Source organism: Heterocephalus glaber, unplaced genomic scaffold, assembly GCF_053883595.1.
Source record: "Heterocephalus glaber isolate CG9 unplaced genomic scaffold, H.glaber_assembly_v1.0 deba00001504, whole genome shotgun sequence".
NCBI lineage: Eukaryota > Metazoa > Chordata > Mammalia > Rodentia > Bathyergidae > Heterocephalus > Heterocephalus glaber.
The window spans coordinates 5365504-5388612 of NW_028258324.1; the positions used below are offsets into that span (position 1 = coordinate 5365504).

The 23109-nt window shown below is 51.2% G+C and overlaps 1 protein-coding gene across 1 annotated transcript in view; it reads left to right on the top strand.

The window, feature by feature from the left end:
• Positions 1–23109, top strand: part of Tex264 (testis expressed 264, ER-phagy receptor) — a 29277-nt gene that overhangs the window by 849 nt on the left and 5319 nt on the right. The window contains 2 exon segments of the mRNA XM_004834171.4: positions 2209–2500; positions 11566–11787. Of these exon segments, the coding sequence (XP_004834228.3) occupies positions 2209–2500; positions 11566–11787 (514 nt within the window).

The following is a 23109-nucleotide window of genomic DNA, read 5'->3' on the forward strand; positions in this document are numbered from 1 at the left end:
CACCACTTTGAGGCTAGGTCTGACCTCTGATTTTCCCAAGGTGTCTGAGATGGTTGTAGAGGCCCAGGTGGGCTTTCCCTGCAAAGGGGTTAGTCAGGGTATGGTGCCCTGCTGACTGGTTATTTCCTGGGTTTGGGTAACTGTTCCTTTCTGCCCGCACCACTGGAGCACTTGGCCCCTGCTGCACTGGATGCCATGAATTGCTAAAAGCCTGCCTGAGAAGGTGAGAGGCCCCCCACCCCCACCCCACGAGAGCACCTTTCTCTTTGTTTGTGAGCGAACTTTGCATTGCCCTTTCTCCTTTAAGTGCTGACCAAGACTCTGAGACCACAGGAACATTCCCCACCCCCTCTTTACTGATCACTTTGGTAGTCTGGAGAAAGAGAAAGATGGAGATTTAAGTCCTCCTTTTTTGGGTATTGACCCCTGGGCTTTTACACTGAGCTGTATCCCCTGCCCTTTTTTTATTTTTTATTTTGAGGTTTTGCTAAATTTCCCAAACTGGACTAGAACTTTTGATCCTCCTGCCTCAGCCTCCCAGAGTGCTGGGATTACTGAGAGGATAGGCCGGAGTGAGGGCATGTCACTCCCAGGGGAAGTGGTGGGCTAGATGCTGGGGCCTTCCCAGCTTTGGTTTCAGAGATGTCCAACATGGATTAAATGTTTGGAAGCCAGGGAGGAGAGAATGTGGAAATAGGATGCTGGAGTCAGACCTCCTGGGTTTTCATTGCCTGTGTTTTGGTTCACGTGGCTCCTTTTAATACCTGTGTATCCTTGAATAAGTGTTTTAACTTCCAACTACTTCCACCTACTTGTTTCCTGATCTGTACTTACTTGGTTGGATTGTTTTGTGGATGAATGTAGTAGTGTGTATCAGTAGAATATTGTCATCATTATCATCAAGAAAACAGGGATGAGACTAAGTGGAGACACAACGAGTAGGACAGGGAGTGCATGAAAGGAAGATAATGAAACTTCTGGGCAGGACTACAGATGGGAGAGAAGACTGGTGGGAGGTGCTTCAGTGTCTGACACTGGAGGTTTAGAAATGTGCCAGACCTTTGTGAGACAGACGCTGCTTGTTGACTCCAAAGACAATTTTGCAGCGTAATATTTTCACTAGGAACAAATAATTCCATAGAGCTAAGTTTTCCATAGGGCTAGAGCATTGCCTTTTCAGTTCCAAACCTTAGTATTGTAAATACTAATTTTTTAAATGACTGAAGTGGCAGTGTTCCCCAGGCAGGCCCATGTTTCCTTTCCTGTGTAAACAGTATTCTGTTCTGTGTGCTGTGAGTCCTGCCTCCTTCCTGTGCTGCTCAGGTGAAGCCCTCTGGAAGAGGGTTAGGCCTCTGGCTCAGAACTGCATGGTGGCCTTGAAAGGCTCACACTGGCCTCTGGTTGATTCTGGACCTGTCCTGTATAGCTTCTCTGCCTTTTATGAGTAACTGTTGCTTCCTCCTCTTTCGTTTCCACTTCTAGCCACTTTTTCCTCTTCTTTCTGTTTCTAATCTGGGGGCTGGGAAAGTGAAGTGAAGCTTCTTAGCATTGGTGGTTCATGTCTGAGAAGCCCAGGTTGGGTTTTGTTTGGCTGTTCAGGCTGGTTCTGGATGGGTGAGCGTGTGGATAGTAAGGTCCCTATAGGCCAGATGTGCTTATTAGCAAAGGAGTGTTTCCTGTGAAATGCTTTTCCTGTAGCACATTTTCTCCCTCATGGTTTTCCTTTTTGTTATAAATGTTTGGACCCTGACACTTGTCTGTCCTCGCTCTGGAAGTAGTGTGTGAGGCTTGGGGAGGCTGGACTTCACAGTGGCTCAGCTGTGGGAAGGAAGAGGCAATGAGGAGAAAGATAGATTGGTAGTATCTGGACCATCTTGGGAGAGACTGCTCAGGACCAGAAGTTTGTTTTTGGATGACTCATTCCTCTGTCTGTGACTCAGTTTCCCCGGATGTGACCAGGGATGCCAGCTGCCATGCTGAGCTGCTCCAAGAGCTTCAATGACTGTGATTAAGAAATAAAGAGCTTGTGGCTTCAGTCATCCTTTGTGGCTCCCTTCTAGGTCACTCTATGTGTAAACACTTCTGGCCCTCCCCTTCCTGGGTCAAAGCACCTAAGGCAGGGCAAGGTTGAGCTAGAACCCGTCAGCAGGCAGGTGAGCATGGTCAGAGCAGGCTACCAGCCTCCTCTCCCTTCTGTCTCCTTTGCAGCTGCCTTGGGGTGTGGTGTGGGGGGCCCAGCGCCATGTCGGACCTGCTACTACTAGGCCTTGTTGGGGGCCTCACTCTGCTACTGTTGCTGACGCTGCTGGCCTTTGCCGGGTACTCAGGCCTGTTGACTGGGGTGGCAGTGAGTGCTGGCTCATCCCTCATCCGCAACATCACTGTGGCCTACAAGTTCCATGTGGGGCCCTATGGCGACACTGGGCGGCTTTTCACTGAGAGCTGCAGCATCTCCCCCAAGCTCCGCTCCATTGCTGTCTATTATGACAACCCTCACACGGTAAGGAACCTCCGTGGAGTTCTGCCCCATGGATGGACCTGGGCCAAGGCTTTCGGGGGGGATTGGGGAGGGGGGATTTTGGGGAATGGGTGGGAAAGTCTTTGAGCTGGCTTTGTAGATCACCTCCTCTCTGAGCTTGAAGCGTCTTTCATATTTAGCTTAGATTCCTGCTTCAGGCATCTATTACTTGCCTTTCTACTTGCCTAGGTCTGATTCTCCTTGCTCATGGCAACTTATGCATTTGTAGAGCAGTGAACTATATCACTGTGAGTCCCTAGCTTCTGCCTGGACTTTGGTCCCTTTGCTCCTCTTGCTGTTCTTCCCTCTTCCATCTCCACAGTTTCTGCCCATTCTTTGAAGTTATATCTTGTTTCTGTGCTTTCCCTCCCTCAGCTTTCCCACTGTGACTGTAAGCCCTCTCAGCCTCTTGGCATAGGGCATGGAACTCCATCTCTTCAGCATTCTGGTGCCTCCTGTCCCAGTGATAGGACATTTCCTTAGACTTCAAGCTGCCTTGTTGGGAGAGGGCCAAGTGGAACTAGATAAAGTGCTCAGAATGTCTAGGATGCTGGAGTCAGAGACGAATCTAGCATCACGGCACCCTGTGGGTATCTGGCTGTCCTACAGCTGTAGTGAGTCAGGGCTTGCCAATGTAGTCCCTTGCTGTGCTATGGGGTGGTGCTGCCCATAGCTGGATGGGCTGACAGCCTGCCAAGGACTCTTCAGCCTCTGTTGCCAAACCATGCCAGACCGCAGATTTGGAACCCCCCATTCTCAATTTCCTTGTCTGGAGAGCGCAAATGGACAAGCCCTTGAGCCTACCTGCTGTCTGCTGACCAGGCTTCACTGAGTGTATTCAGTTGAGACAAGGGTGTGCTGATTGTTTCTGTCTGCCAAGTCCTGCTTTCATCTGAACTCTGGAGATGAATCAGACCTGGTCTTATCCTCAGGAAACTCTGTGTGGTTGGCGTTAGTCTCACACAAGTAATTCTTTAACAAGGCACTGGACTCAATGCTTACAGAAGTTTGAGCTGTGGGTTTGAGGAGGGGACCTTAAGTCTGCTGGGCAGGCTTGGAGAAGAGCTGGATTTCAGGGGGGCTTCCTTAGAATTTGGAACTGCCATAAAGGGCTACTTGGCTAAAGAAACTAAGAGCAAAGGCCTAAAGACAAGGGATAATGAGGAAGTATAGCCAGTACATATATGGTGAGTGGAGAAAGAGGTAGAAAGGTTTTCTGGGCCAGGTGATGGGAGGTACAGCAAGTTGGGAGGAAGGGCATGGCACCATTTTCCAGCTTCATTTTAGGAAGCTACCCGGAGGGCAAGAGGAGGAGGGAAGGAGATGAGGTACAAAGGCCATGGAAGAGATTGGGCTGGGCTGAGGTGAGAGGTGACATGGACTGAATGAGGAATGATACAGGGAGGTTTTGTAGTCATGCTGGGATATGGCACTGACTGACGTCAGGAGCACTAGGGGCCAAGTGGGATGAGACAGGCACTGGGCTGTGGGAAGCTCCTAAACTAGATGCCTGGCTTTTACTCTGTCAGGGTCTGTTGTGGATATCCTTGCCTTTCTTCTGCCCTTCCCTGGTCCCTGCCCCTCCTTCCACACCTGGCCTAGGTGAAACCCTCTGCAAGGTCCCTGTGTTTGCCTCTTTTCTCCTCAGTATTTCTTTGTGTTCTGGAAGCCTCTTGGGTTAGAGGTGCTAATTCCAGGATGGGAAAGTACGTGGAAGCAGGTACTCTGGGCTCAATGCCACATAAGCTTTCTGAGCCTCTATTCCTCATTAGTGGAGTAGTGGTAAAATACGTGCTTCATAATTGAGCCTGCAAGGATTCAATTAAGTGATAAGGTGAGGTGTTCATTCCACCATCTGGTCCTCAAAATGTTTAACAACAGCTAAGAAAAAGGTGGAAAAAAACACATTAGCATGTGCTGAAGTCAGGCTAAGCACTGTGACCTGAGCCTAGACCCTGTGGACATTTGGCCAGCACAGAGATGAATAGATAGCTTAAGATAACCTGTGTGATCCTGCCTTTCACAGTTCTGTCATTCCAGAAGATACCACATTTAGAGCTGGCTTACATCCTTGCACTGGGACAGCCCAGGGACACTTGAGTCCCTATCTATTCTGGGAGCTAGGCAGTGCTTTTTCTTCGTGGTAGATTGTAAATGGGAACCATTGACCTTAGGTTTCAGGTGTTCATTACAATTATAGACTGTCTGGTCTACGCTGATACTGCAGGAGCAGGGGTGGGGCTAGGGTGGGTGGGAGGATGAGATGCAGATAGCAGGAGTTATGTACTGATCTCATACATTCTTGTTTTCATTCAACAGATACTTCAGCACCAGATCTGTGCCAATCTGTGTGCTGAGTACCAGGGCGGTATGGGGACCATGGGACACAGCCCTAAGGAGCTCTCAGGGTGGGGGTGTCAGGGGACACCCTGTCTTGGTCCTTGTGGAATTCATTCCCACCATGAGGCTGAGAACCTAGCCTTACTGCTCCCCAAGCTGCCTCTGCTAGCTGTGTCCAGAGTGGGTCCTTGTGTATCCAGTTCTCAGAGAAAGAGGAGATATAGCCTGATCTATTGAGACCTTCACTAAAGGTCTTCACTTCTCCCTCTGTATCCCAGGATGACAGGGTCAGAATGTGTTCCTGGGAGTATGGGAAGGAAGTGTTTCCAGTTCTGTGAGTGGAGCAGTGAATAACCAGGTTATAGGTGCCACCTGGCTTTGAGGTGTGGATTGACAGCTTCCTAGCCATGTCTTGGCTGATTCCTGAGAAAAGCCTGGTGGAGGCAGCCTACTCTCTTGTGGATTTAGGAAGTAGCACAAGAAGGGGTACCACTGAGGCAGGACAGTGGCAGTTGCTGGGGACCCCTTCATATCAAATGCTCCTTGAGTCCCACATCCTGGAGACCCCCTATATGAGACGAGACTGTGAAGTCTGAGCAGATGGCTTCTGTGAAGCAGGAGGAAAGATGTCTACACCCTGGGCCTGAAGGCCTTGGCATGACTGAGAGTAAGGAAGGAAGTGGGGAGGAAGAAGGGAGCTTGTGTTGGGAACTGAACCCTGGCAGTGGCTCAGTGTGTCCTCTACAGTCCAGGGTGCAGCATTCAAGGTACTTGAGGGAGGAGGCTGAGTTCCAGGCACTAGGGTCACTGAAGGTAGATATCTGTCACAGACCTGCCCACCTTCATGTATTATTGGTCCACATTGCCCTCACATAGCTGGGGGACAGATCCTGGCTGGAAAAACTGCTCTGCTCTCAGCTCCCCTTCTGAGATGGGTGCTTAGGTTTGGAAATGGACTGTAGCCTCTCCTTCTGGGCCTGGTCCTGGAACCTAAGTAAAGGAAAGCTCAGAGGACCTTGTGTGCCTACTGATCCTGGCCAGCTCTGGCCTGTAGGCAGGAGCTGGTGGCTGGAATGCTATCTCAATGCCCATAGATCTGTCCTGTCCAGCCTGGCCCTTCACCTCTTACTCTACCTTCTGCTTCTACCAGTCTAGATACTGTGTTTATGGCTTAAGCAACCTGCCTACCTGCTGTGTGGGAGCCCCGCTGAAGCAAGAGGGTGGGGCAGCCAGTTGGATTTATATGACCAAGACTGGCCTGGATTTGCTCTTATCTACCACCTAGCAGGAAGTGCTTGCCCTAGCCATGGATGGTGTGGGGAGAACTGGAGGCATATTGGGTTCTGCCTTTAGAAAGCTAGACTGCTATGGAAACCCCCTTCTCTTAGACCATGAGAATGGAAGCCTGGGACCACTATGTCTGCAGGACCTGAGGCTAAGTCAGGCCTCTGTTACCCTCCCTTCTCAGTCCATGTGGATATCCCCCCACACCCTTCCAGAGGCACTTAGGTTAGACAGAGTCAGGGAAGGAGTGATGAGCTTATGGGCTGGGCACAGACTGTCCCTTACCTCAATTACCCTGGTACTGCCCAGGCTTTTGCTGTACAGCAGGTTATCTGTGGGACAGGTGTGAAAGATGAGCACTTCTCTGACCACTGGAGCTGCCCTTGGAAAGGAGGTGAGGTGAGGTGATTGGAAAGGGCTTTGGATTTACCCTTCTTGCTTTGAATTGAGGTCTCACTGCTTACCAGCATGTGACTGTGGGTGAGTCACTGGTCTGTTTGTCTCATTTGTTGAATGGGAATGAAAGAATCACTTACTTCAGGGTTTTTTTTTTTTTTTTTTTTTTTTTGCCTTCTTCTTTAGTTTTCTTTTTGGTGCTTGGGATTAAATCCAGGGTCTTGTGCCTGCCTAGTATGATCTACCACTGAGCCATAACCCCAGCCCAGGATTTTAGTTTTTGTGGGGACTAAGTGGTGAGGATAAGACCCAACCCTTGGCCCCCAATATCTGTTTAGCACTTGGGACTTCTAGCCTTGCCTCTGAGATCCTTCACTACTGGGCTTCTGTACTTTCAAAACCCTGCCTTCCTGCCACAGGTTGCTGGGCTGTGTCAGGAGGCACAGTAGGGCCATTGTGTAGGCTGTTTCTAGCCAGCGCCTAACTCTCTGATTCCCAAGTGGCCATGGGTTGTGTGGTGCAGCTCTAGAGTGGGTCTGCTTAGGTTTGAATCCTGACTCCAGCACTGTCTTGCTGTGTGATCATTGCTGAGTGGCTTGGTTTCTTGGGCCTCAGGAACAGGGTTGATAGTAGCACCTGCCACACAGTGCTATTTGGATTTGATGAGCAGATGAGTAGAAGGCAGAAACTGGTGCCGGTGGTGAGGCCTTGTCAGATATTAGCAGTTGTTAGGAGTTACTTCAGGGAGTGGAAGGAGAGGAAGTTTTCTGAAAGAATTCTAGGTGGAAATTCTCAGAAAGCTACAGACCCCATCTCTCCTGAGGCTGGCCTCCTGCTGCTTCTTCCCGTCCCTCCAAGCCTGAAGCATGGGTCCTGACCTCTGACCTGGCTATCTGCATCAACCCTTGTCCTGACTAGTGGGCACCAGCTGCTCATGAGGCTTGGGGTGTTGACCCGCAGCATCCAGGAGGGTAAATGAGGCCCACTGTCTAACTTCTATAATGGGAAGGTTTCACTGCTCTGTTCCCCTGTGAGTTCAAGCAAAGGACACTACCTTTAGTTACCCTCTTACTTTGTGTAGCTCCAGGTTGGGAGGGCTGGCATGGAAGGGACTGAGGCATTCTCTGACCCTAGGACTGGCATATGGTACAGCTGTCCATGTTGGTTGTCTGCTTGGGGGTAGTGTTTGTAATGAACCTGATGGACACAATTTCTCTTACCTTGATCCTGGAAGATAGCAATCTTGTCCTGTTCCTAATGTCAGTGAGGTCTTGGCCAGGCAGGGCCCTCAGGTGGCTCTCTTCATTGTGGCCGAACAGCACAGTATTGTCAGAATCCTGTGAGGTCTTTCCGGAAGGGAGAGTGGAGCTGGTCTTAGGACTGGCCCATACCGGGAATCTTCAGGTTCCAAACAGATTGCCCTCTTGCCTTCTTGTTACAGTGCTGGGACTCAAGGGGCTATGCAGCCCAAAGGAGATGCCCTGGACTCTGGCATGTTCCTGTCTCTTTCCTGGTACTAGTGCTTTGAGGGAGGATTCTGAGTTAGCTTTCCTTTACCCAAAGTAGTGGCAGGTTTTGTCACTGCCCTGTCTCCCTCGTGTGGTTTATGGCTGGTATAGTTCTGGTGTAGCTCTTGTGCTATGCATAGATATCCAGATAATTGCTGATAGGGAAGAAAAGGAGCAAGCAGGTGGGGAAAGCCTAGGCATTTATCCCAGGGTTAGGCACAAATAAAAATGTTGCATTGAACCAAGGTATGTAGTGTATCTTGCCATCAGAACACCCACACCTTTTGGCCCCTTGACAACCTTAATAGGACATTTTTCCTGCAGGTACACCTGGGCTTTCCTGGAAGGCCAGGGAACCCTTCCCCTGCTACTGGACCCAGCCTTACCACTCATTGGATTGTTTTAGGGCTTGTCTTATCACCTAGCTGTCACCTGGTTCAGCTGTTTCCCAGCTCTAGCTTGTCTTAGTGGCAGCTGAGGCTCTTCTTAGGCTGCCCCCTAGGTACTAGTCAGGGCAAGGTTAGGGGAGAAAATGTCCTTCTTAAGGAATTGAGGGGTTGCTCAATTGGAAAGGGAGTCTTTGTGTCCCACGCACCTCCAGGACCCCAGGAGCCCTGTTTCCTTACTAGCTGCCACTCTCCCGTGTGGCAGGAACTCATCTTTTTCTCCAGGTGGAAGGAGAGGAGGTCAGGTTATCACTGAGGTGCCCTAAGAACATTCTGTGCACACAGGATTCTGGACCTTTCTGCCTTGAGGTCTGGGGTGGTGGGAAGAGATGGGGAGGCCTTATTACTGAGCAGAACAAGACTTGCACCCTTGGTGGGTATTTGGAATAGGGGAGGAGGGGCAGTTTGGTGGGGAGCATCAAAAAGCTTTAAGGGGATGGGTTGAGCTGAGTCTTACAGGGTGGACAGGAGTTTCCCAGCCTCAAGGACTCTGGAATAGGGTGAAGAGGACATTTCAGGCTAAGGAAGTAGCTTATGAAAAGGCAGGAAGCCTGGGAGTGTGTGGCATGTTTGGCTGCAAATAGTTCCTTGTGAGTGTGTGTGATGGTGTGGAAGGGGAGGAGGCTGGCAAGGTGGGATGGGCCAAAGCCTGAATCTGTTCCTCCCTTTGCCACATAGACAGTCAATGGGTGCCTCTCCATCTGAGCTCTGGCCCCCGCTCAGGCTGGGAATGTAAAGATGTAAGGTGAGTGTATGGACAGATCTGGGCAGTGTTGGGTCATGCTAATAGACTACCTTGCATGCTGGGCTCTGGAGTCTAGTTTCATCTTAGAGGTGGATTGGGAGCCACTGAGAGGTTCTCAGCAGGGTGATCATGGTGTTCTAATACCTTTTGTGGACTGAAGAGAGTATTGAGCTGAAAGTTTCATGAGGGCTGCTGAAGTGATACCAGGAAAAATCCTGGAACCCCAACTCAGCTCATGTAACCTTCCATCTTTTGCTGTCTCTCTCCTACATTGGAGGTTTTCTTTTGTTAGCACAGATTGCTAGGGTCAGGGACATGGAGATAGGCTTTGTGGCAGGCACCAACCCTTGGCCTCTCCAGGGATGCCTCTGGAAAACTGCCTCAAATCTTGAGGTGTGAGTGGGGCAGGCCCACCATCTAGAGACAAGAGGTGGTACTGCAGCAGTCTCCTGGGCCTCTGGGTAAAGTGACTGTGCTGCTACTAGGATAGACCTGATATGGCAGGGGAGGTTGTAGGGAGAGGAGAGAGTTACCAAGACACTCCGAAAGGCTCCCTAAGAGGGCATTTGAACCTGAAGGATGAGTGGGAGGAGCTGCATATTCCAGATTAGTGTGGATGGGCATTCTAGGCCAAAGGACAGTTGTTAAGGACTGTGTCTTAGCTACTAATAACCAATACAGTCAAAGAGCAGTTGGTTAGTGTGTGGCCCAAGCTAAGCCCTTGTGAAATAGCTCTTAATATGACAGTGCTGTAAGTAGCTGTCAAAGAACTGGGACTCTAAGAAGCCAGGGTACTTGGCGAGGATCACACGACTCAAGATTGACACCCTTGCTGTCCCCTCTCCAGCTCTGGTTATAACCACTGCACCATATGTACTACCTGATGCTAAAACTCTGATCCAGACTTGATGTCATTAGATTCTAGGGGGCAGCAAGGGGACCAGAGCCACAGGGGGTGACCCTTCCTCTAGGGTCTGCTCCGAGGTAAGTGTAAGGTAGGTGTACAAATCCCAGCAGTGTGATTCTAAGGCAGGGCTGGGTTGGTGAGAGTAGAGGAGGCACATGACAAAGAATATCCTAGGGAATTGGTAACAGGGCTTGGAAAGGGCTAGACTGGGTGGGCAGAGGCAGGCAGGTAATAATGACTTCACAGTGCTGAGAAGGTGAACCGGGGAGGGGACTAAATGGAGGCAGAGGGAGTGGCTTGTTTAAATTTAGGGGTCAGATGGTCCTGGGTAGAGGGAGAAGAGAGCCTTCAGGGTAAGCAAAACCCAGAATTGAGACCCCAAGATCTAAGCATCCTAGATTCAGGTACACCTACTCCTGGGAACCCAGCACAAGGGCTGATATCTTAAATAGCAGGAAAATGGACAAGGGAAATAGGCAGCTGGAGGTGTGACAAAGTGGAGCCTCTTGACATCAAGGAAAGTCTGGCCATGTAGGCCTTCAGTCAGTCTTGGATAGAGTTGGAGGCTCACAGATGAGCTTCATCTGGCCAGGGCTGCTGGGAACCAGGGGAAGGAGGATGATGGGGGAGAGAGGAGCAGAGTAGAAGTGCTGGGAGAGGGGGCCACAAGACATGGAGGGAGCCAGCAGTCTGGGGCTTAGCCAGAAAGAGACTTGGGAAGTAGGGCACATTCTAGGATGGGGCCTGGGTTGGAGAAGAGGTCTAATGTTCTGACAGTGGTTTCCACAGCCCCTCCACAGCTAGATTCATGTCCCCACCCTCCTGGCTTTTACTCTGTGTATACACCTGCCCCCCCCCCCCCAGAGATGGAGATTTCCTGGGATGTGACCAGGAAAGAAGAGCTGTGGGCTGTTTTCTTGTCCACATTCCTCAGTTCTGCTTCCTTAGCTGCCATTTCTCTGCCAGTGAATCTTGTTTCTCGAGGAGCTAGGAGGACAGTGAACTAATCTAGACCTTGAGATAAGCCAGTCTTCAGTCTTTCTGGAGGCCCTCAGGAGGTGGGAGGCCCCCTCAGTGGTGCTGTTGATGGTCTGTATGGAGGGTGATGGTGCAGAAGTCCTCTCCGTCCTTCCCTCTCCTGGGTTCCTGGAGGACAAAAAAACAAGTCTTATCCCTCACCATGACACCTGGGTCTTCAGCATAGGGCATGGTATGCTGAAGGAATAAATGAAGGGGTAGATATGAGGCCTGCAGCATAGGCAGGGGCAGTGAATGGGTTTTGGCAAGAAAAGAGCTCTGTTTTGGGATCTGGGGCTTTGTGGTCTGTGGAGCAGGTAGTTCCCGGGCCTGACCTAGCATAGACAGCAGGAGGTGTGAGAACTTTCCTTTACCCAGCTCTGAACCCTGCTCTGTCTCCATAGGTGCCCCCTGAGAAGTGCCGCTGTGCAGTGGGCAGCATCTTGAGTGAAGGTGAAGAGTCACCTTCCCCTGAATTGATCCATCTCTACCAGAAATTTGGCTTCAAGATATTTTCCTTCCCAGCACCCAGCCATGTGGTAACAGCCACCTTCCCTTACACCACTGCCCTGTCCATCTGGCTGGCAGCCCACCGTGTCCATCGTGCCTTGGACACCTACATCAAGGTGAGGTATGAGTCTGGTATGTATTTTGGGAGGTCAGCCATGTTCCTTGGTGGGGAATCAGGGGTGACTGCCCAGGATGGGAAAAAGGTAGTTTGGTAGGGGGCAGCACTTTGGGACCCTCATGTAGCACATTCCCGGAGAGCTAAGAAGATGGGCAGAGGCTGTTGGCATCTGTTTGAGAAGCCCAAAACCTTGTGGGAGCCAGAGTGTCTCCCAGGAGCTTGTTCAGAAACCTGGCCTGGTCTTTTGGCTTTGGTTTTGGCAGTGTCTCAACTGGGGATGTAGCTCAGTGGTGCCGGTGCCTGCCTGGTTTTGGAAGTGTTTTAGAGCTCATCCTGCACTCCATGCTCTGATGAATGGATAGGACAGCACTTTCCTCATCCTGCTAGAGGCCTACAGAACACAGCCTTGAGTCTCCCATTGGCTGGGCAGGCCCAGGTTCCCATGTGTTGTCCTGGCACTGCCTCTGCATGGGCTTATGAGCCTGCTCCCTGAGCCCAGGACTAGGGCAGCAATGGTAGGTCCTGTCTCCTTCTCTTCCTGTGCTGGAAGGAAGTAATGCCAACAGCCCAGCCTACCTGGGAAAAAGAGAAGAACCAGTCACCAGGAGGTCTGACAAGGGTTTCTGTATCTACAGAGATCCTAAAGTCTGTGCCCTGCTCTACATCTTTCTTCCTCTAAACATTTTATAAGCATGGGTGCTAGGAAAACAGCCCCAGTTTGGGCTTAGAAGTGATGTTTATTCATTAATTTATATTTATTGAGTATCTGTGTGCTGGGTGCTTTGCAGGACATTATATGAAGTGTCGGTCAGGTGATGAAGATAGGTAATAACTGTCAGACAAGAACAGAAAAGATATGTGCTAGAAAAGAACAAGGTGAGAAAGTCAGGGGGCCTACTTAGGTAGAGTGATCAGGGACAGCCTCTCAAAGGCAGTAACTTCAAGGCAGAATTCTAGAAGAGCCTTTGGAGAGGAGGTTAGAATGATCTAGGCAGAGCAGGGGGAAGAGCACAAGTTTGATCTATTTTGGTGGGGAGCTACTGCAGTTCTCGATAAGAGCCATATCTTGAGACAGGCTGGCCCATCCCTGGGACTGGATTATGGAACAGAGGGTGCATGGATGTGCTTAGGGATCTGTCATGAATTCCACTGTGAATAGGAGCAGCTTGGGCTGGGCCAGTGGCCATAGAGATGCAGACCAGCATAGAGATTTCTAGAGTATTTTAGGGTAAAACTGATGGACATGGGGTAGGTTAGCTGTTGGGGGCAGGGGAAGTAGAGGCATCACAGAGGGCTCTGCTTCCCTTTGGGAAGGGTGAGTGAGTGTGGGTAACTGAGAGATTAGAGGAAGCAAGCTCTGTGGGCTATCAGTGGAGCCTGCTGAATGACATCTAGGTGATAGTATGGAGACAGCTGATGACAGTGACGTATGGAGAGTCTAGAATTCAGAGAGGCATTGGCTGGAGGATATGTTTTGGGATGTCAGCCTGCTGACAGCATTAAGTCTGGGAGGCTGCCCTGTGCCTCCATCCTCTGGGCACTGGACAGCTGGTGGCAACAAGGACTGTGCAGAGGGTGAGGCCAGTGTGGCTAGGGCCAAAGTATACGACAAGAGAGCCAACCAGAGTGGGAGCTTCGCAGACTTGGGTGAAGGAGTCTTGTGACTTTGTCCTTCAGAACAGATTTGGGACAAGGACAGGAAACAGGAGCTCAGACAGGTCCTGGGTAAGGAGGTGCAAGAGTCTGGGCTGGGGAATGAATAAAGGAGGCCCTGGGTTACCAGCTGTGGTCATTGTGGTCAAGGCCAGGGTTGCAGAAGCAGGCTGGCAGACCTGGAGATGGGAAGGCTGTCTTGGTGTTGTGGTGGTAGGGCAGAGGCATGGGGACAATAGAGATGAATTTCTTCTATGACCTGGAGGTTAGCAGCTCCAAGGGGTGTTGGGAGGGTGTGCTGGAAGTGAGGATGCAGGCTGGTGGTGAGGGCAGGAATGGGAGACCTCAGTGCCCTAGGCCTGCTCAGCATGCCCTCTCAGGTGAGTCCTCCCCCATCTCACTCAAGGGAGGGGCTTGGTGTCTGGTCCTGTCTGTGCCTTCCTCAACTCAAGGGCTAATCTGGAGGAGCACCCCCCTTGGAAGAGACTTCTGGGTTCCAGACCTCAGAACAGGGTGCATGGCATGAGGTGTGGTGGTGAACAACTCAGCCACCAAAGCCTTTTCCTGGCTTCAGGGGTTTATTTTTAGACACCTTTGTCCAAATTTCCCGGCCCCTGACAGCTTCACAAGTTGCCTGGTTTTTGACGTCACCTCTTTGATATAAGCCCTTTCTCCTTCCTCCCCCTCCCCTGGAAGCCTGTCAGCTGTGTTCTGGGCTCCTTTCTTTTGGGGTGGGGGCTGGGGTGAGGAAGCCATGATATGGGAGGAAAGCAAGGGGCTTCTCCCAGAGATGTCTGGGTGGCATGCTTGTGTGAGTATGGTCACGTGCTGTGGGAGAGAAAGAAACCAGGCTGCCCACAGAGTAGGCTCAACCCAAAGTTCTCACCTTGTTTCTGTGGCAGGGGGCAGGGGTCACCTCTATTCCTGGTTTAGAGTGACCTTGGTTCCTAGGGAGATGAGGAAGGAGCTGGCTCTGTGTGGTGGTCACAGTCTGCAGCAGACAGGGTGGCCCTCTGCCTCTTCCGCCCAGGACTCAGTGAAAACAGGGTGGAAAGGTTGCCTCCCACCCTCCTCCTTCCTTGCTGCCCTGTAGTGAGAGAAAAGTGGCTACTAATGAGACTCTGGGTGCTTCTGACTTTCAACCCTGACAGCTAGCTGCCTTTAACTGTGAGCGTGATACATGTGTACACTCTCTCTCTCTCTCTCTCTCTCTCTCTCTCTCTCTCTCTCTCTCTCTCTCTCTCTGGCTCTGGGACTGCTGTGAAGGTTCTTCAGATGGAATGACAGCAGTTGTCAGCATTCTGTTTCAGAGGGTAGGGTGAAGGAGGGAGGCCGGGAGCTGGGCTGCCAGAAGGGGAGGGAGGGCTTGGCAGGGTCACCTGCCTCCCCAGAGGCTGAGGTGAGAGGTTGGGTGAATAGGTCTCAGAACTTTGGGTGGGGAAGTGGAGAGCAGCTGCTATCCTGCCAGTGGCAGATGTGCCTGAGCCTGGGGCATTATTGGTTTCATGAGACAGTGAGGGACCTGGGGGTCACTGCGAGGGCCCAAAGAGATGCATTTGTCAGTCCCCCTGGGGATTCTAGAAGGGATGGGTAGATCCCAGCTTTGTGCATGACAGCTCTGGCTGTCTGGCCAGGCTTCCTCTGCTTGACAGCCTGGAAAACTGAGCTGTAGGAGCAGAAACTCTGCCTTTTTTCACATAAACTGCTGGAGAACCCTTCAGGCTGGGCACTCTGGGACAGCGTGTAAGGAATCCCTGGGTACTGTGTGACCATCACTGAATGTGGAAGATGCCCCAGCTTGCTGAGGCTGCTCTACTGGCATCCAAGAACAGACTACTCCAAGGCCCAGGGGTCATCTTCTGGTAGCTGCAGGAAGAAACTGGGCTTGTTGCAAGCCTGCAGAAGAGAGAGGGCCAAGATACAAGCCTAGAGCAATGGGCAAAGGCACTAAACTTCACCTTAGGTTAGAAGAAATCTTTTTTTTTTTTTTTCTGCAGTACTGGACATTGAACTCAAGGCCTTCACAATGAGGTACATTACATTCCTGGGCCTTGACAATTTTTTTTTTTTTTTTGAGACAGTCTTGCTAAGTTGCCCAAGCTAGGCTCGAACTTTTGATCTTCCTATCTCTCAGTCTCCCAGAGTGCTAGGATTACAGTTGAGTGCCACCACACCTGGCTTAGAACCAATTTTAATCAATTTCCAGGAAGGCTTTGAGCACATGGAGTGGACCAGGATTGAATGATGGAACTGGGGATCCCATATGTGGGATTGTTCATGAAAGGTCAATAGAGCGGGACTTGGCTTGTGGCTGTCTGTAGCAATTAGTGGGTAACATTAAGAGTGTTAGTCTGACTGCTTCCTTCCCACTAAATTTGGCTCTCCTCCCAGCAAGGTCCAAAATCTTCTCCATAAATTCATTTCTCTGGGTCTCTGATTTCTAGGAGTTCTTACGGGAGGGTCCTTATAAAATGCTTTGAGCATTTTCCAAGTTTAGGGAGACAGGGCATTGCTTGATGGTGGCTTATTATTGGCTGGGGCCAGGTAGGCCCTGGAGGTCAGACTTGGCCCTTTCTCTGTAGAATTAGAGAAAAGGGTTGCAAGGGCCGGGAATGTAGCTCAGTGACACCATGCCTGACTGGCAAGCGCAGGGTCCTGAGTTTGATACCTGGTACTGGAGAAGGGTTCGAGAAGAACTGCCAAAGGGATGTGGTCTGACTGTGAGGGGAGCCTTGGCTGAATTCTGGGACAACTGAGTTGCCTGGGATTGGCCTACTAGAGTCTTAAAGGGGGAAGGGACCTCAGACCATAGTTCTGAGACTACTCTGGGATGGCAGCCATAGTGCTGTGTTGAGGGGTCCTGGTACTTGCAGTGTGGGGTGGGCTTTGTACTGAGACCCTTACCTGCTTCAGCTGGTAGTAGCTCTGCCTAAGGTTTTACAGTCCAGTTGACATCTTGGGCTTTTGTTTGTAAGTGGGCTTCAGTGGCTAACTGGTTTGAAATCCTCTATCCCAAGAGAGTTGCACCACTGGGCAGATGCCATTTTACCTCTGCCAGCTGCTTGCCTATTTTGGGTTCCAAGGATGCTGCAGCAGCTGCAGTGTGAGTGGAGCCGGAAGGCACCAGGCCCATCCTCCTGCAGGTAGGGGTAGGGGTTCCCAGAAAAGGCAATTGTTTCCTGGGGAGCAGTACTCATCAGAAGCTGAACCTGAAGGGGAGCCCTGGGTTGCTGCAGGTTGAGCTCTCTCTAGGGTGGAGATGCTGGGTAATAACATGACAATGCCATGGGGCAGCCATCTGGGAACTGGGGCAGGAAGTGTTGGTGCCTGTGGAAGTGAGTCATCCCTGTAAGCTCTGTGGGCTGAGGGGAAGCTCCCAGTGGCCTGGTCAGAACCTGGATTCTAGCTGGGCATGTTGGTACATGCCTGTAATCCCAGCACTCTGGGAGTCTGAGGCAGGAGAATTATAAATTCAAACCAGTCTGGGCAATGTAGTGAGACCTATCTCAAAAAAAGGCTTGTGATATAGCTCAGTGCCAAGGCCCTAGGTTCAATCTCCAGTACCACAACAAAACAAAACAAAATTAAAAAAACCAGCCTAGATTTCTGCCCACTGGGCTCTGAGCCTTATGTTTGTTTCCCTTTAGCCTGCCTCAGCAACTCTGAGGGAGTCGGGGGGTGGGTGCATGTCCATGCCAGGGCCAGAACACCAGTGGAGAACAACTGGGCCTTGGCAGTGGGAATCCAAGTGAGGGAGCCACATGGGGAATTTGAAATATCCCTTTCTCTGCCTACCACCTTTGCCCAGCTAACAAAGGAGAGTTCCAGCTTTATTTTAATAAGAGAGGCTGGTGGGGCTGGGGTATAGCTGAGTGTTTGAGCTCGTACTTGGACATGTGCAAGGCCAGTCTGTCCCCCAGCACCAAAAAAATGGGGTTGGGGGTGTGCTCCTTACCTCAACTCCTTCCCTTATTCTGTAGTTATTTAATGAAACCTACTTTGTGTGGCATTGTTTTGGGCATGGGATCCAGCTAGATGGCAGTCATAGGGTCCTAATCAAAGTCAGCATTCCATTGTTTTACAAATAGGAAGAGTCTTAGAGAGAGGAGGTTACCCAATGGGATGGCAGCAATGACTGAGTCCTGTGGGCTGAGATCATTCTTGGTTACATGCCTGTTGCCACTCTGCACTATGCATGGGTGGAGCTGGGACTTAAGAAGCTGAGGATTTGTCGTGAATTCTGCATACACTTAGGATGGTGCCATAGTCAGTCTGGGGATGAGAATAACAAGGCCCAAACTCACTTGACCCTCTGTCTCCAGTCCTGGTAGTTAGATTTGGAGACTGAGGCTGTTGGTCTGTGCCCATTTTCCCACAAGGTACTCATTAAATGGTAGCCTTGCAGATGCTCCAGGCACAGGAAGCAGCTGCTGCAGGCAGCAGTTGGGCCTCGTGTCCTCATCCTCAATGAGGCAGAGGCTGCCCCATTCCCAGGCTTCACTTACTGGGTCTCAAAAGCCAGCTCACTGCCAGAGCTGCTTCCTGCTATTTGGCCTGCTCCAGCATGGACAGAAAGGTACTCAGCAGCCCCAGTACCTGGCCCCAGGACACTCTTTCCCATCTCCCCCAGACAGAGCTTAACAATACCTAGAGAGTAGAGTGGAGAGTAAAAAGAAAGTTGGAGGCAATGAAAAGGATGAACAAACCTTACAGGGTGGTGGTATTTGGGCTGGGTCTGGAAGGATAGGCAATGCTGTCTTTATGGATGACAGGTAAGGCACTGGCATCCAGGGAGACCAGAGATTAGGGTGGGTTCTGTCTACCAATGATGATATCTGAGCAGATGAGTGAGTGACAGTGTCCAGGCTAGGTTAAGGAGCAGGCCTCTTTTGAGTACTGGGAGGTGGGGAGGAAGAGCCAGAGGCCACAGGCAAACTCTGAATGAGGGAATTAAGTGAGATAAGAGTAGCAGTGATGCCTTGGTCCCAGATAACTCTAAGCCAAGAAGAACCCCCTCCCCACCAGGCCAGGGCTTGGATCTCTGGCCCCTTTTAGAGAACAGGTCCTGGGGGTTGAGGTGTGGGGGAACCCACAGGAGGCCAGACCTCTTCCCTGGCCAAGGCACTGGAAACTGCTTTTCAGCCTTTCTGGCTTCACCCCTCCCTTCTCTCCTCCTCCAGGACTGAAAGCACAAAGCCAGCCTTTGCTGGGGTGGCGTGGGAGCCACTACTCTCAAAATAACAGCTTGGATATTATAGCTTGGCAGCCCTGCAGGACCCTGGGGGCTGAGGCTTGTCTGGATGGTACTGTGGGCTTGGGCCATCACCAATCCAGAGGGAGTTGCCTTCTCTAGGCAGATCGAACTTACCAAGGAAGAATTCTTTTGCTTTTCTCCAGAAAACTTGGGATTTAGGATGGAGGTAGTAGAATGTTCCAAGGAGCAAAATTGCCCAGGGAGCAGAATGATTGTACATTTAGTAGAACCCTCAGATAAGGAGAGGCTAGCTGCCTAGTTTTTCAGCCAGGGAACCTAAGGCTCTAAGACACAAGGACTTCCTGAGGGATGGAGAGAGGATCAGAGTGCCATTTGGAACTGGCACTACTGGAGCCTTCTCCTTCCCTCCCTCCCTTTGCCCTATCTCCTCTCTAGCCTTCTTGTCCACTTGTCCTTCCCCTCTGGCATTTCCTGACTTCTCTGGCTCCCAGGTGCGTGGCTTCATGGTTCCATCTGCACTGAGCAGCCTTCCTGCTGCTGGATAATCAGTCAGCAATGTTTTCATCAGTTTGTGAGCCGTACAGGGCTCAAGGTCCTTGGCTGCACAAATGGTGCAAAGACAGTTGGATCTCATAGAGGGGGTGAGCTGTGGAGCCAGCCATGGGAGGGCATCATCAAGAGGTGCTAATATTTAGAAGGGAGGACTTTGGAATCTCAGATCTGACCTTCCCAGAACTCTGGCTGAGCTCCTCATGGGCTACTCATACCTATGCTCCCCAGGTCTCTGGGCCCTGGGAAAAGGAAAGCCTGGGCATGGGTACAGGGCCGGGGTTTCCTATTTTGCCTGGGCACTAGGATCCTGTGTTCCATGTGCCTACTCAGAGGGAATCATCCTCTCTTTGCTCCTCAGTGTCTCAGTCTGTCCTGATACTTCACTGCTGCCAAGGACCCTGACATGAGCTGCCCAGGAATCCAGGGCCCGAGTAGCGCCAGGGAGATGAGCAGAGGTGTAAATTGTATGGCGAGCTGCCGGCTCTGAGGTGAAAATGAAAAGTCTTCAGGCAACAGCAGCAATAGGCACAACAGGCTGGGGTGCCAGGCACAGCATCTCACCTCCCCACCCTGTTCGCTCACACTTCCCCTTGTGCAGTCTTCCCCAAGCTCTTGCCCAGGTCTAGCTCTGCCTGCCTGGCTCTTTTGCCATCCCTTGCCACTTAGGGGGCTTCTAGACTAGTCCTGGGGTAGATCTGACCCTTGATCTCTTACTTCTATTACAGTTTCTAATTTTCTGACTGTTGCACAGAAAATATGTGCTGTGCTTTAGTTAATAGTGACTTAATGTTTATGGTAGTTCCATCATCAATTCTGATTTTTCCAAGTATACAGTTGTCTTGTTCTTAAATAATGGTATTTGTAGCCATCCTTTCCAGTTCCCAGATTATCCTTTCTTCTTCTTTTATTGGGAAAATTGAGGCATGGGGGAAGCCACTCATTTGTCAATACCTAAGCCAAGGCCCCACGCTTCTGTGTGGGGCTCTCTTTGACATTTCCTGTCCCCTCTGTCCCCTCCCTGGCAGTCTTTCTCACTCCTTGTCTCTTTTTCCTGTCATTTTCAGAGCTTTGGCTCTTCGTGTTACTAGAGAAAGGAGCAGGGGAGGGCACTCATTAACCCTTTTGCGGGCATTGGAGTAACCCCCCACACCTACCCCCAACATACCACAGACAGGTTTATGTTCCCCGCCAGGAAGCACTTGGGAGTCCTGGTGGAAATGAGAGGGAGCCAAAGAGAGGGAAGGAAGTTCCTGGGTAGAATAATAACAACTTGCTACATTCAATCCACAGCCTCTCTGCTATGCTCCACCCCTCCAGCACTTTTCACATGTGATGCCAACCAGCTGCCTGTGGGGCTTCCAGGGTCTGAGCCCCCAGTTCAGGAACTGCCGGGTGCAGGCGGGTACACATTGGTGTCTGTATAGTTAAAAATGAGCATGCATCACTTCACCCAGTGAGATGCCAACACCTTGGGTGGGTTGCAACAGCTTCTTGGTGGTTGTGTGGCTGCTTGGCTCTCCAGCCTGGCACAGAGGGGTGGGTAGGCCTGGGCAGCAAAGGGTGAGTAAAGAAGGCCTAGGGCCTTTCATCCCCATGAGACAAGAGGTAAAGGACTATGATGGGGTAGGGATGCATCAGGCAGACCTCATCCTTTTCTGGGCCAAGAGCCTGTGTAGGAGATGTATGCCCATCCTTGGCCCACACCCATGTCTTCCTTTTGGGCACTTGCCATCTACCTCTGAGAAAATCCAGCCCTTGGGCAGCCTGGGAGTGGAATCTACTCTTAGCCTCCAGTGTGGGCCTCACCTCTTCTGTCTTTCACCCACTCTATACCTTTAGCTGAAGCTAGGGGAAGGCTGATGTTCTGAGAGCAAAACACAAAATGATGATAGTTGAGGTCATGTCTCCTCCTTCCTCCCTCTCTGAGTTCAGAGACTTTCCAAGGGAGGCATTGCATCTCTCCCCCTCAGAGAGGGCCTAATGGTCCATGTGAGTCATGTGCATGACTGCACCCTGGATGGTGGGTTTGTCAAGTGGGCAGTGGCTTCCCTGACTTGGCAATGCTTTCATATGCATCTGGCTGTCTGGGTGGTACAAGAGAGTGTGTCAGGGCTGGCAATACTAAAGGCCTATCCAGGCTCCTTTATTCAGCAGGACCAGCCCAGTGTAGCATTGAGCTGGTGTCCTTGGCCATTGGAGTCTACTCTCCAAGGGCTTCCTGGGGCTAGCTGAGGAAGAGGCATCTGGCCTTGCCTTCCTCCAATGATTTTCCCATACTTAGCGGCTCATTGACACATTGCCTGGGCTGTAGCTCCTGTTGTGCAGTGAGGACCTGAAAGCCTCCCTTTCTTCCCCCATAGGATGCACCTGTCTGGGAGGGAAAGGGCTCGTCCTCTCTGCCTGATCTCTCAGGGACAGGGCATATGGTCAGGCCTGACCCCTTGTTTTCCATCTCCAGCCCCCATTAGACACATTCCTGCTCAGTGAGCAGAGCATGGAGGGAAGAGGAGTCTCCCAGGAGGGCCTGCAAGAGCAACTGTAAGCCACTTTACTTCCCTATGGACAGATTGGTTGTTCAACTCTGTGCCTTCCTCATTCCCCTTCTCCTCTGCCCCAGAGTCTCCATTTTGACAGGATCTGGCATGTGTTATAATGATTTGGGGTTGAGCAGTCAATGGGATTTTAATTAGCGTTGAGCTTCCCCCCCAATAGGGAGGGCCAGGGGTTCTCAGGTGGCAGGGCTGGGACCAGGCTGGGTTTGGGTCTGAGGCAGATCTGGGCAGTTGCTTCGTCTTCCCAGGAGGCTGGCAGGGAAGCAGGGATGCACAGAGCAGGAAGAGTCCTGTAGTCAGGTCACAGTTTTCTCTTCATCCTGTGTAACCCCTGTTCCTCTGTTCTCCCCGATGGCTTTGAGATGAAGGCGATGGCAAGGATGGAAGATGAAGTTTCCATGGCAACAGGGCTGTCCATAGCTAAGCAGCTTCAGAGCTGGGCTCTCTGGAGGAGGCAGATGTGCAGAGCAGCCGCAGAGCTGCCTCCTGCCTGCCAACAAGGGGGCTGGCAGAGCAGGTGGCACAGGGTGTATGCCTGATGCTGCCCACCCTAATGCCCAGCCTAGAAGAGAGGGTGGAAAGAGCACTACCTCCTCTTAGCATCTCTATTACTGTAAAGCTCCTCCAGAATGGAAGTGGCCTGAGTGTTGGTGGCACTGGAGTAGGGTCTCTATTGTCCCTGGAATCTCTGGATGGGCGCAGGCTTTAATCTCTGAGACAATCCCCAAAAGCCAGCTGCCAGTAGCTCTTAAGATGGCTGATGATCACTCAGCTGCTGTACTTTACATCCTTTAGATGCCCAGATCATGAGGATGCTGGTGAAGGCCATACCCTTACTGGATTTGGGAACCCTTTCCTTCCCTCTAACTACTAGAGGAGGTCAGGGCCTTCTTCAGAGAGCTTCTTTGACCTTGGCCTTGGTAACCTGACCCACTTTACTGAGTAAGGCTCAGGGTTGACAGATGCCCACCCCTAAGTGCTGTCATTGGAGGGCCCCAGAGCCTGGTAACTCCTGCTTCCTGGTATTGTTTTTGTAAGTCTCCCAAGGAACTAGGCCTGTGGTGGGCATATGTGTGGGTGGAGAAGCAATGCAGCCATCAAAAACAGTCAAAGTGAGTTTAGAGATAGCGGGAATTGGGGCATGGACTCATGAACTGAGGGGGCGTGGGTAGAGCAACCAGGTTGGTAGAAATGGACTCCAACTATGAAAACTAATGACTTTCCTTCACTGACTTTGGAAGCACTGGGTCTAGGGTGTTTCCCTCTGCGACTGAACACATGGAGACTTAGGATGCAAGCCTTTTCCTGGGTCACTCGTAGAGTTGGAGGCTGAGCTGCAGCTGCCCTG